Source organism: Thunnus maccoyii, chromosome 19, assembly GCF_910596095.1.
Source record: "Thunnus maccoyii chromosome 19, fThuMac1.1, whole genome shotgun sequence".
NCBI lineage: Eukaryota > Metazoa > Chordata > Actinopteri > Scombriformes > Scombridae > Thunnus > Thunnus maccoyii.
The window spans coordinates 28184037-28198357 of NC_056551.1; the positions used below are offsets into that span (position 1 = coordinate 28184037).

The 14321-nt window shown below is 37.7% G+C and overlaps 1 protein-coding gene across 3 annotated transcripts in view; it reads left to right on the forward strand.

Moving 5' to 3' along the window:
* The window catches only part of dmtn (dematin actin binding protein), a 22240-nt gene extending 12507 nt beyond the window's left edge, over positions 1-9733 (forward strand). For 2 of the 3 annotated variants that reach the window (XM_042395372.1, XM_042395371.1), the window contains 11 exons: positions 221-329; positions 426-470; positions 565-699; positions 816-910; positions 1850-1961; positions 2061-2110; positions 2302-2347; positions 2918-2925; positions 4154-4219; positions 5339-5419; positions 9138-9733. In XM_042395372.1, the coding sequence (XP_042251306.1) occupies positions 221-329; positions 426-470; positions 565-699; positions 816-910; positions 1850-1961; positions 2061-2110; positions 2302-2347; positions 2918-2925; positions 4154-4219; positions 5339-5419; positions 9138-9251 (861 nt within the window). In that variant the 3' untranslated portion in view covers positions 9252-9733. Of the gene's footprint in view, positions 1-220; positions 330-425; positions 471-564; positions 700-815; positions 911-1849; positions 1962-2060; positions 2111-2301; positions 2348-2917; positions 2926-4153; positions 4220-5338; positions 5420-9137 lie in introns of those variants that run through there. The other variant, XR_006092599.1, reaches the window with a different exon arrangement.
* Positions 9734-14321: the final 4588 nt, after the last annotated feature.

Consider the following 14321-nt stretch of genomic DNA (forward strand, 5'->3'; position numbering starts at 1 on the left):
ATTTCGCTGACTCAGAATTACAAGACGGAGGTTGATGTGAAGGTTTTTCTCCACTCGGCTGCTCATAACGATGGATGACGTAAACATGGTGTCACCTCTACAGACTCTGACTGATCACATGACGGTATAGCCGATCAGAGACATGGACGGACTCTACGGCGGCCATATTGAACGTCCTTAAAGGTGAAAACAAACAAACAAACGTGTTTTTGTTTTTCAGATGAAGGAACGCAGAGCAGAAAGTGAGAGCGGCTCCCCTGGAGGATCCACGATGCAACTGCAGGCCGAACGCAAGATCAGCATCAGCATGCAGCATTTCCACAGACCAGGTACACACACACACACACACACACACACACACACACACACACACACAAACGTCCACGCTCTTAACAACTCAATCTGAACTCTACATATTTTTTCAGATAATGGCACCAACATCTACAGGAAGCCTCCCATCTATAAACAAGGTGAGCTCATATTGATGTTTATCATTATTCTCTGTGTGTTTCCGTCTTTCTTCACCGACGCAGCTTCATGTTTTTACTCTCTCTGACTCTCCAGATGGAAACAAACAGGTCGAAGGCAGCGGCGTCATTCAGTCAGCAAAGTTTCCAGCAGCTCAGCCTCCGGATCCCAGCCAACCGTCCAAGATAGAGACGGAGTACTGGCCCTGCCCGCCCTCACTGGCTGCCATGGGTAACACACACACACACACACACACACACACATATATAAACACACATGAACACACACACAGAGGGAGGGTGTGTGTGTGTGTAGCTGGGTCTAACTGTCAGGCTGCTCTCTGGCAGAGATTGAGTGGAATAAGAAGAAGCTGCAGGAGGAAGACGAGTTTGAAGACCTGACGGATGAAGCAGAGATGCTGCGGGAGCAGGAGCTGGAAAAGGTTTGTGAGTAAAGTCTGAGCGACGGACAGGAAAACACCGATCACACCGTTTCTCTCCTAAACTCAGAGCGTCTGTGCAAACTGAGCACCGATCTGATACCTACAAGATACCTATCAGAGACTCTGTTAGAAACAAATAATCATCTGAGACTTTAAGAGCAAAAATACGAATATTTCAAGAAAACATGTCTCAGTATTTTGAGAAAACAGGTCTCTACTTTAAGAAAAATTGTTATATTACAATAGAAGAACTAGAAATATTGCCTTGCGCCAACCAGTTAAATTGCAGTTTGCATCCATGTCTTTCCAAACTCATATAATATTTGTAGTGAAAATTTTGAAGGAATTTAATAAAACAGTCAGTTTCAAGGTGGGCGCCAAGATCAGTGTCATTAATTCAGTATCACAATCTGCCTTCTGTTCCTGAGTTTATAGTGTTGAATAACGGCCAGAAAAGTCTTTTTGCAGAACATGATGATGTCACAGTGAAGGTGACCTTTGACCTTTTGGATGTAAAATGTCAAATCGCTTCATCATTTTATCCTGTTAGACGCTTGTGTGAAACGTTGTCGTAATTAACATATGAATTGATGAGTTATGGCAAAAAAAAAAAAAAAAACATGTTTTGTGAGGTCACTGTGACCTTTGACCCTTGACGTCTAAATTCTAATCAGTTCATCCTTGAGTCCAAGTGGACGTTTGTGCCAAATATGAAGGAATTCCCTCCAGGCGTTCCTGATATATCACATTCAGTACAGAGACAACCTGAAAACATGATGTTATATTTCAAAAAATGTTTAAAAAGTTGCTACATTTCAACAAAAAGTAACAATATTTTGATTTTAAAAAGCTTTTAGAGGAAAAAAAGATGTAATATTTTGAAGAAAAACATTGTAATAGTTCAAGAAAAAGTTTAAAAAGTTTTGTTTCTGGATCCAGATCCAGTCCAACCTGGGCCGTCTGATCCTGAAGGAGGAGAAGGAGAAAGAGAAAGCCGTTCAGTACCGGAGGAAGACACAGTCGCTGCCCGACAGAACTCACATGCACACCAGTGAGACTCTGCAGCTTTTACACTTGCTGTTTTTTGTTCTTGTTTGGATCTGGTTCTGGTTCTGAATGTTTGTGTTTGTTCTTCTTTTTTTTCCTGCAGGTTTGTCAACAACTGCATCCAAGTCTCCTTCACGTTCAGGACTGACCAGAGTGAGTGTTCACCGTCTGATCACGTCTGTGTGTTTTCTGATTCACCAGCAGCTGAAAACAATAATAAATATAAAATAAAGTTTATCTTCAGTAACTGGAGCAAAGTGGTATAAAATCAACTCTGTTTCACACGTGGATTTACTTTTACAATGTTTAATATATAAAACTGAAATGATTTGTTCTGTTTGCAGATGCGGTCTGCAGAGTTTTCCACAGACGGAGATAAAGGACGACCAGGTAAGATTTCCTGTTTCCTGATTGGTTGTACAAAGTTAAAAAAAAAAAATTAAAGCTCAGATACAGAAAACACAAACATGATCTGCAAACAGCTGCGATACAGCGAACAGCTGATAGAAGCAACTTTCATCCTCATCACACAAATATATAGTTTCATGTTTATAAAAAGGCTCCGTAATGTCTGTAGCTTTTAGCGAACCAACAGGAGGAAATAGTGCATTTGTTGGGGACTATTTTCAATGGCGGATGAATCTACATTCGTTGCACTAGTGAGTATTTCTGGCAGCAGGACAGTGTGTGATCATGGTGATAAACGTTTTTATAGTTTCTGGAACAACAACGGAGGAATCAGATATATCAGGCTTTGATACACACACAATACTCGTTAGTAGATCAGTTCATTGTTGGTTTGAGTCTCTCTTCTAGAAAATAACTTTACACAGAACTGAAATATCTAAAAATATCATTAAAGAACTCAGCTTCAATGTGAAATCAGACATTCTGTCCGGTGTTGCATCGTCATGTTCTGCACCTTAATCTCTTCTTCTTCCTGTTGTTGTGTTTTTGCAGCCGCTCAGGTAAGCATGTCGTCTGCGCCGCTGTGTGTGTGTGTCGCATGTGCATGTCCACTGACATCAGCAGTGATGTGTGTTTTTGCTTCTTTACTGCGACTGAACAGCTGCAACCTTTCCTGCACTCAGTTTGACTTTCTGCACCGTCCCGAGCAGATGTGTGAATGACATTTACATCTTTACACCGTCGTCATGCATCTTTTTCTAGCAACTAAGTACATTTACTCAAGTACTGTGTTCAAGTACAGTTTTGAGGTACTTGTACTTTACTTGAGTATTTCCATGTGATGCTACTTTCTACATTTCAGAGGGAAATATTGTACTTTCTACTCCACTACATTTATTTGACAGCTTTAGTTACTTTTCAGATGAAGATTTGACACAATGGATAATATAACAAGCTTTTAAAATACAACACATTGTTAAAGATGAAACCAGTGGTTTCCAACCTTTTTGGCTTTTGACGTCTTACAAAAAGCAGTGTGTAGTCGGGGTCACATTTCACATGTCTATGAGTTGTTAACAGCTCCACCAAATAGTGATTTTTCCCTCTAAACTTCTCACATGCTTTCATTTCAATAAATGTTCAAATGATCCAATATTTCAGCAAAAATCAAAGATTAGAGAAAAAGTCCAAAAACTGAAAACAGATTTGTGTATCAGAACTTTGTTTTTTCTTCTTTCCTCTCCCATTAATCATCTCACCACCCCTCAGATTTATCTGCTGACCCTTTGGAGGGGCGCGACCCCTAGGTTGGGAACCACTGGACTAAACTAGCTAACTGTATATAAAGTAGTGTAAACTAGCTCCACCTCCAGCAGCTACAACAGTAACATGCTGCTCTAACACTGATGCTTCACTATTAATAATCTAATGATGTCATATATAATAATATATCAGTCAGAGGGACCAAACCACTACTTTTACTGCAATACTTTAACTACATCAAGCTCATAATACTTATGTACTTTTACTGCAATACTTTAACTACATCAAGCTCATAATACTTATGTACTTTTACTGTAGTGGTATTTTTCCTGCAGGACTTTTTCTTGTAATGGAGTATTTTTACTTTGCTGTATTGGTACTTTTACTGTAGTAAAGTATCTGAATACTTCTTCCACCTCTGCTTTTCTGTTTGGCTTCATGGTTTTTAAATTTACCAGGTTACACAGAAATATTTTTCATATTGTGTGTGTGTGTGTGTGTGTGTGTGTGCGTGTGTGTGTGTAGAACAGTGAGGCTCGGAGGGAGCGGATGGACAGAGGAAACTCACTGCCGAGTATTTTGGAGCAGAAGGTGAGAACGTTACCTTTAACTTTCTTGATGTCCAAAAACATGTTCCAAATTATTTTAATTCACTTTTAATGAATGAATTAATTAATTTTTTATTTGATTCTCTGTAGGTTTTTTTAAGTTATTATGAAACAAATATTTTTCTATATTCCCTGCAGCTCCTCATGAGAACTAATGACAGTTGTGTATTTAGTGCAGGCAGCTGTCTGCTGCCCTCTGCTGGACACTGAAACACAACAAACCTCCTCACTGTGTTCTCTGTGTTGTCATTTGATTTGAATGTTACAGGAAATAACAATGAAAAATAAATCACTCAGTTATTAAAGACAAAAAGCTAAATATTTATCAACATATTTTTCATTTAATGGACACATATTCTGCACATTTCCAGCTGTATATTTATATTCTGGGGCTCTACTGGAATATTTTTGCATGATTTCCAGTTAAAAACTCCTTATTTATCTTGCATTTAACTTTATTTATTTCTTTGTTTTGTTTTGATTTAATGCTGTATGACAGCGGTGGGCAAATAGCGGTCTGTGGGCCAAATCTGGTCCTCTAACAAAAACATTTGTCCCTCTAAAATGAGCTGAAGTTTTCCTTTTTTATAGACGACATCAAATCTTTTACATGAATCCTCATAAATCTACAGTAGATAACAATGTGAACACAACACTGATGTAAAGACCTTGTAACATCTTATAAACTCATCAGATGAATAAAAAGTGTTCATAACATAATGTAGTCGATCTGACCAGAACAGATTAGTGTCATTAACAGTATTTTGCTTCATCTATAAATGAAGCAGGACACATTTCTGTTCTCATAGTGCAACACAGAGGAAACGTTCATGTTTATGAGCTGCTGAACCTTCACTTACTGATGGGAGTCATGAAATCTGCCCTCAGATACAAAAATCTATTAATTCTTTAATGAATGAAAATAAACAGTAAGCAGTGCTGGAAAAAAACAGGCTCATGTTTGAACTGATGGTTTAATTATGAAGGAAAATAGTTGAAACATTTGTTGCTTAAAACAAACATTTATTATCTTTAATTTGACCTGTTTGCAGGTGTTATGATCTTGATCACATGTTGTATGATGATGTTTTCTGTGCTGCAGGTTTATCCCTATGAAGCACTGATTGTGACCCACAGGGGGCGCTGTAAGCTGCCGCCAGGAGTCGACCGCACTCGACTGGAGGTTTGTATTCACAGGCTGTGATGCTGTTTGATCGGCTGAAAGTCTCATTTTCTGTGTCGTTATCACACATATTACATCAGAAAAATCAGTCGTCATGAACTCCTATCAACTTTTTGGAATTTATTACATTTAATTATACATTTAAATCAACTGATTGAGTCAATTTGGAACCTTAAAAAGAAAATTTCAGGTTCTTTAGTAATGATGTTGAAGTATAATGTTGATCAGTTTCCTGTTAAACTCTCTGCGTCCTATCAGCATGATCAATGATTAGTGTTTTATTTGGAATATTAAAGACATGTTCATCAAAAACAAAAAAAAGTCATTAAACATTATTCTGGTTAATCAGCTGCTGAATGACTCATTTTAAGATACAGAGTTTATTTCAAAGGTAAATTTTCTTGTTATTATTATAATTCCAACTGGATCTGTGATGTTATTTAAATATAAAACTTGTCCCACTGATTCTTTCATTGGAAAAATATGTTTTTCTTCAACATCAAAAATGACATCAGGTCTCTTTTTCAACAAGATGTTTCTTTGCTGAATGTAACTGTGTTTTAAAGTCATATAGAGCATCTACAGGAGGAGAGTATCTGGATATCACCACATTAATATTTAATCACATATAACATGTTACGTGGCAACTAAGCAGGTTTAGAGGTCCAGGGAGTCGTTCAGAGCTGAGCCAGCTGGAGATTCAGAAGGTGAAATGTGGAGCTTGGTGGGTTCAGGTTAGGAGACGAGACGAGGTCCTGGAGACAAGAATGACAGGAAGTGTAGAACTGACTGAACAGACCTGGCAGAGCTGAGAATATACAGACTGACTGTTGATTGCAGGATTAAGTGCATCTGGTCGGGCTCTGACTCTGGTGCACCTGCCTCCACTCAGACGATCACAGACAAAAAGAGAGAAGAAGGAGAAAGTCACTAACAGTTAGAAAGACACAGAACCGGATGTGGAAGAAGCATCACGAGACACAGCGGGAGAGAAATGACATAAGATTATTTATTTAATTGTATTTTTTTATAAATGTAAACCTGATATTGATGTAAACTCATTTAGTGAAGCTCAGTTTGAAACATGTTTATGTGGCATTTGTTCTCACACCAGAATATTTTGGCAAGACTTTATTTAAATATTTTATTTATTTATTTATTTATTTATTTTTAAAGGTGCAATGTGTAGAATTTAGTGGAAGTAGAACAGATTTGGTAGAAGTTGAATATAATAATCATAAGTATGTTTTAATTAGTGTATAATCACCTGAAAATAAGAATCGTTTACCTTAGAATGAGCCTTTATATCTACAGAGGTAGTGAGTCCTCTTCCACTGAGCCGCCATGTTTCTACAGTAGCCCAGAACAGACAAACCAAACACTGGCTCTAGAGAGGACCTTTTGTAGATTCTCCCGCATGCTTGGAAGGGGAGGGTGAGGTACTCAGTTGGTTGCAATCTGCAACCTCACCACTAGAGGTCACTAAATCCTACACACTGGTCCTTTAATATAAAGTAAAGAATAATTAGGGCCCGAGCCCAAAGGGTGAAGGCCCTCTTGTATTTCGTGTGTTTGTTTGTTTGTTTCTTTATTATTACACCACTTAAACCCTAAATTTGACCCCCTAAACATGCTCAAAAACTCACCAAATTTGGCACACACATCAGGTCTGGTGAGAAATTTGATAAAATGTAAAAATTAACCCCCAAAGTGCCAAAATGTGCTCGAGAGCGCCACCTATGTAACTAAAATGGCCGCCACAGCCCGTAGGAATGTTGTAGAGAGATCAAACTGAAACTCAATTATTCTTCTCATCAAGACCTACAAATCATACTCTGACACCCCTGACCTAAATCCAACAGGAAGTCCGCAATTAGCCTGTCAATATAAGACTTTGCCTCAATTTTCTCCTCTGAACAAACGGACAAACAAACAAATCTCCTCTGAGGGCGTTAATGGTATTGGCTTCAAACTTTAATACATGACTTATGACACTGTGCTGAAAAAAAATTGTTAAAAACTTTGTAATAACTTGAGCGGTTTGGATTTTACACACATACCCCTTACAATGTAAATGAATGGGGGAGGCATGGACTTTGTGTCAGACAGAGGCTTCTGACGTCTAAACTATAAGTCTCACCACTTTCAAACCTGTAACAATGGATTCAGGACGAAATTTCCTACTAAAAAATGTGATTTGTAACGTAAGATTTGGCCAAAGTCATGGGATTTATGAGGAGATTTCACAAGAAGAGTACTCTAAAATCCTGCTCTCCAACTGAGAGGGAGAGACAGAGAATAAAGGGGGGGGGGGGGGGGGGGGGGATACAGCAGAAATGTCTATATACATACAGTACATTATATACAAACTTTGTACGCAGTTTAGTGTTATTATCATTTAGTTTACAATAATTATAGGTCTTATATGTATAAATCAGTAGTGGGAATGACCTATGAGGGGAAGGGAAAAAATGGAGTGAGGGTGACAGTTTAGTGATAAAGTGCTGCAGAAAAATACCATCAAAACTAAAATGTGTAGCTCTGTACTGCAGTTTTTCCTTTTTTAGGGCCCAAGCACCTAGCGGTTCGCTCACACTCTCCATTCAAATATATGAGTATTTTTCTGTGTCCAGCTGCAGTTACTTATTGTCTCTACACACCTGACAGTACACATGTCAATCAAACTTTGACCAGGTCATGTGGGTTAAAAGTCTTTACTTTTCTAAAAATAGACTTGATGAAAATTAGGAAATTAATTTGTTTTACACACAAACTCATCAAGAGTTTTCAATTTACTAATTGAAATTCAAGTGAGTGGGGCCCAAAACTTGCATAATTTTGATGACACAGGTGTGAGACAGACATGTCTCACCCTGCAGAAAATTCTCATCCTCATACTGTTGAGATTTGATGTTTCACCATGACAGAGGAAGTTGCTATAACTTTATTGTAAATGCTCCAGTCAGCGCCAAACTTTACATGTTTGATAAGAGTCCCGGCCTGAACACGTGTACGTCACAATATTCCATCAGTGATGCAAACTGGCTGAATAGCGCCCCCTACGAAATTTCAGCAAAGCAGCCCCAGCAGCAGGCAAAATAGTGGACAAAGGAAGTGATGTTTGTCTCCTTCTTGCACTGTCTGAAAACAGCCGGGTCTGAAGACATCTACATGCCCGTCACAGAATCCCTTCGATTGCACTGCGGCCTGACGTGCACGGAGGCGTGAGGGCCTGTTCAACGCTGCTTGCAGCTTTAATATTTATAAAATGTTTCTTAAATGTGTTTTCATCTTATTGGACAACTTTCATTCATGTACATGCACATTATCTGGTAGCAAACCTTTATTTTTTGTTTTCTTGATGGAATTCAAACTTTAAGTTGGAAAATATTGAATCCTCTTGTAACAAAAAGGCTTTAGAAACTTTATTTGTCTGTAATAATTCCAATCTGTGTCTTTAATTTGTTTAAACTAACACTCCCCCTGCTTGTGTATTCTTTTTGTCTATGTTACCAGTTAAATAACTGTCATAATAACCTTTTATTTATTATTTTTCGTCTGTGTTTGTTGAAGCTGTGAAATAAAGATGTTCAGGCTGCCGCTCTGCTCTGAATGAACTACAACACTGAAACGGACGATAACTCACAAACATCCTGAATTGGGTTTTTAACTTCTTCTTCTTCTTCTTCTTCTTCTTCTTCTTCTCATCTCCTCTCAGCGGCACCTGGCCCCGGAGCAGTTTGAGCAGTTGTTCGGGATGTCCATGGCCGAGTTTGACCGTCTCTCTCTGTGGAAACGAAATGAACTGAAGAAGAAAGCCCAACTTTTCTAACAGGAAGTGACCTGTTCACCCCCTCGAGTACTTGATGAACCACCTGCCGAGGAGGAGGAGGAAGGAAAATAACATGAAATATCCAGTGAAGACCAAATCATCACATTAATCCAGGCAAACATGTTCTCCATCAAACTAACCAATCACGTCCCTGGATGAGTGCCGGCCCCCCGAGGATCAGAGTATTTCCTGAAGGCTGGCCCTGATTAACCCTTTACTCTGACTAACCTTAACTGATGCACTGACACTCACATATTACCTGTGCTGCACTTATAATCACCACTGCTTGCAAATCATCTGCATCATCATCATCGTCATCATCATCATCATAGTTATGTTTCGTGTCACTGAGTTGCACCTGCAGACGTCTGTATCATGAAGCTGGATTAACTGGTTATCTTTGGGTTTAATTTATAGGATCATTCTGGTGATTTTCTATATTTTTCTTATCGTCACTGAATCAAAACAATGAACTGATCTTCTAACAAGTATTGTGTGTGTATCAAAGCCTGATATATCTTATTCCTCCGTTGTTGTCCACAAACTATTAAAAACACGTCAGTGAGTCACACCGCTGCACCGGGTGACATGTTCCTTCATCATGAAGAGTTTGGTCACGTTAGTTTGTTTAGAAACGGCTCCAAACACTAATAACAGCATCACGTTTTCAGTCTCTGGAGAGTAGTTCAGTGTAAGGCAGACGCCACTGAGCATGTGCAGGAACACTGTTCTTTTTACAGCTTCACTAACTTGTTGTGCTACATATCACAAACTCTGGACTTTGTACTACATTATAAATTTCTCAAAGAACTTCAGTACACAGAACTACTCTCTGGAGACTGCAAACGTGATGCTGTTATTAGACTTTGGAGCCTTTTCTAAACAAACTAATGTGACACAGTTAGCTGTAGACTAGCTGGTGAACATAGTGGAGCATTTAGCAGCTAAAGAGCCAGATATTTCCCTCAGGAGTTGGTAGAGAGTAAAAACAGAAGCTAAAAGAGAGTGAATATTGGACTTACATTCACCAGGTGGACAGGAACACGACTCCAAATGAATGATAATGTTGCTCCGTAACTGCTGGATGTGGAAATAAGCAACTGTTTGCTAACAAGTTCAACATATCAACTTAAAAACTGAAGATATGTCAGAGTTGTGTTCACTGCTTGTTTCTGTGTTTGTTTGGAGTTGTGTTTCTGTCCACATGGTGAATGTAAGTCCAATATTCATTCTCTTTTAGCTCTGTTTTTGCTCTCTACCAACTCCTGAGGAAAATATCTGGCTCTTTAGCTGCTAAACAGTCCCGTTGTCCTCTCTGACACCACCAGCCTTTATTCACAAGAGAACAGGGGAACCCTAAAGCTGCAATAACCTTGTTTCACTCATTTTATCTAAATTACCAGAACAGAAGGATACGGCAGGTGTTTGCTAAAACAAACAGTTTGAGACCAGATTGGGTCACCAGCTAGTCTACAGCTAACTGTGTCTGTTTGCCGTTTGGTGCTCAGCAGGTAGTGTACAGTGCATGCTGCGGCCCAAAACGATGCTATGAGAGCGCTGAGAGTGAACCAGAACAGTAAAATTGCAGCCAGACAGATAAACAATTATAAAAATATACATTATAGTAGCTTTCTGATGCTATTTCTTGTAATTAAAAGCTTCTCCTTCACATACAGACACTCACAGCTGATGAGTAAAATATCAGTTTTCAGTTCAGGACCTCAGTTTGATTCAGTGAAGCCAAAGAAAAGTTAAACTATCTTCATGATTCAGACCTCTGCCGTGTTTCTGCCGATTAATCTGAGGAGCTACTGTCACATATTAAGATTGTAATATCTATTTATTATGTGGAGCTTTATTTATTTGATGATTGTAATTTTTACTCTCCACATTCGTGTCACATTTGTTTGCTACTGTGAATTGTTTTACTTCGAAAATACTGATTTAGCTGTACAGTTTTTTAATACGAGCATCCAACGATCGTACAAACTGCTCCTTTAAAATGTCAGGTATGTTGGTGGAGCTTTAAAGGAGCAGTTCGTACTAATCAACATGGTAGCGTCTATATTGGATCGTGAAATAGAAAATTGTCTTTTTTCTCTGCCGTCGTCTCCACGCTCCGTGTCCGTCCATCCAGTCCTCTTTGTTTCTGTTGTACGATGTGAGGGAGTCCAATAAACCGAAGAAAGACATTCAACTTTATTTGTTTTTTTCTTGTCTCCTTTCACCCATCACACCTGAGTAAGATATCTATGACAATAATTACCTCATAGCTCCTTAAAATGTACCAGACTTAAAGGATCAGGTCACCAAAATTACACACAAAAACATATTATTTCACATTTGTTTTTCTGATTTTAAAGCAGCAGTTCAGTTTATTAACCAGTAAGTTAAACAGTTGATTTTATAGCTGCTAATCAGAAATGTGTCCCGTCAGTATCAGACACTGTTTGTCCACTTTACTGTCAGAGGAAGCAAAGCGTCTGTGTTAATCAAATGAATCCTTGTTTTCCTCTCGTCCTTATAATCATCACTTACTTGCCTTTTCTCTTTCTCTCTCCATCAAACTATGTTAATAAAAAATATTATAAAAGAAATATGAAAACGTCTTAATACGACTCTTTTAAGTAGAAGGTACTTAAAGCTTGACTACAGCAGTGCTGTGAGATCAGCTGTACTGACATTTAAAATGAGTGATCAGTCAGTATTGATAAGGATTGATGAGGGAAACTTCCTACAGGTAAATATGTATCTGTGCAGCCAGCAGAGAGAAAACACCAGTCTCCTTTTGTATTGTATTTGTGTCCTGATGGGTTTTCCTGTTTTAAGTCTGTTTCTTATCTTGTGAGGATTTATTTTGTTTTTATGTGTAAAATATAATTACGTGATTTAGGTTTGGTGATAATATGCACGCCAATAAATCTTATTTGAATACTAGACAGAGTGTAACAGTCAGTCCTCTGCTGGTGAAGCAAAGAGAAAACATCCTCTATCACAGAATTATCTCAACAACATCTGACTATACTGACTGAAGCTTTTTCATTATCCATTAATCTGACAATTATTTTCTCAGTTATTTAATTCAATGTTTCTTCTATGAAATGTTTAAATAAATAGTGAGCTCACAGTGATGTCTTCAATTTGTTTGCAGTCTAAAAAATCAATTTACTGGAAGCTGAAACCATCAAACGACTCAAACGACTATTCAAAAATAGTTTCTCATTAATTTTCCGACAACTTATTGATCAACTAATTATTGAAGCTCCAGCGTGTCGGATTTAACATGTCAACAGTTCCAGAGCTACAGAGCACGCTGCCCTGTAGAGGAGAGGTTTGGTTTCCTGCTGCTCTGAACTGAAGACTCTGACAAATTCAAATTCAAATAAGCTTTATTGGCAGATAAGAAATCTATATTGACAAAGCAATACAGATACACATTGACAGATGATTAATAATTATACAATAATATGCAAATATCAACAATGATACAATTTACAGATACTACTGTACTTTACTTGAGTATTTCCATGTGATGCTACTTTCTACATTTCAGAGGGAAATATTGTACTTTCTACTCCACTACATTTATTTGACAGCTTTAGTTACTTTTCAGATGAAGATTTGACACAATGGATAATATAACAAGCTTTTAAAATACAACACATTGTTAAAGATGAAACCAGTGGTTTCCAACCTTTTTGGCTTTTGACGTCTTACAAAAAGCAGTGTGTAGTCGGGGTCACATTTCACATGTCTATGAGTTGTTAACAGCTCCACCAAATAGTGATTTTTCCCTCTAAACTTCTCACATGCTTTCATTTCAATAAATGTTCAAATGATCCAATATTTCAGCAAAAATCAAAGATTAGAGAAAAAGTCCAAAAACTGGAAACAGATTTGTGTATCAGAACTTTGTTTTTTCTTCTTTCCTCTCCCATTAATCATCTCACCACCCCTCAGATTTATCTGCTGACCCTTTGGAGGGGCCCGACCCCTAGGTTGGGAACCACTGGACTAAACTAGCTAACTGTATATAAAGTAGTGTAAACTAGCTCCACCTCCAGCAGCTACAACAGTAACATGCTGCTCTAACACTGATGCTTCACTATTAATAATCTAATGATGTCATATATAATAATATATCAGTCAGAGGGACCAAACCACTACTTTTACTGCAATACTTTAACTACATCGAGCTCATAATACTTATGTACTTTTACTGCAATACTTTAACTACATCAAGCTCATAATACTTATGTACTTTTACTGCAATACTTTAACTACATCAAGCTCATAATACTTATGTACTTTTACTGTAGTAGGATTTTTCATGCAGGACTTTTATTTGTAATGGAGTAGAAAAAAAATGAAAGTGTGTCCATAAAGACATAATGTGAAGTATTTTAAACAGAGAACAAGAATAAATGTGATGACATCATTCTCATCTGTGTCGTTGGTGTAACGTGATGTAATATGAGATTTTGTTTTTTAACCAATAATATTGATAATTAAAGCTGCAAGCAGCGTTGGCCGGGACCTCACACTCTGGCTCGTTGGGATCAGATCATTTTGCTTTTTTAAAAATGAGGGATATTTCTTACAAGTGTGGTGTGCTTTTATTTTGAAAGTTTGATTGACAGGATGAGAATTTTCTGCTGTTTCATCAAAATCATGCAAGTTTTGGGCCCATTCACTTGAATTTCAATTAGTAAATTGATATCTTTTGATGAGTTTGAGTGTAAAACAAATTAATTTCCTAATTTTCATCAAGTCTATTTTTAGTCAGGTGTGTAGAGACAATAAATAAATAACTGCAGCTGGACACAGAAAAATACTCATATATTTGAATGGAGAGTGTGAGCGAACCCACACCTTTTTGAACATTTACTGCTTCCACATAGTTTTAGAAACAAACTTCATTTGAGATGAGTCACAAGACTTTGACCCACAAATCTTGAATTTACATGTGTTTTCTATCTTTTATTGTTTTTGAGATATTAGAGTGTGAGTTTTAAAGTCTTTTCTTGCTCCTCCTGTGATTTTATAATGAGTGTGTATTGCGGAATGTTT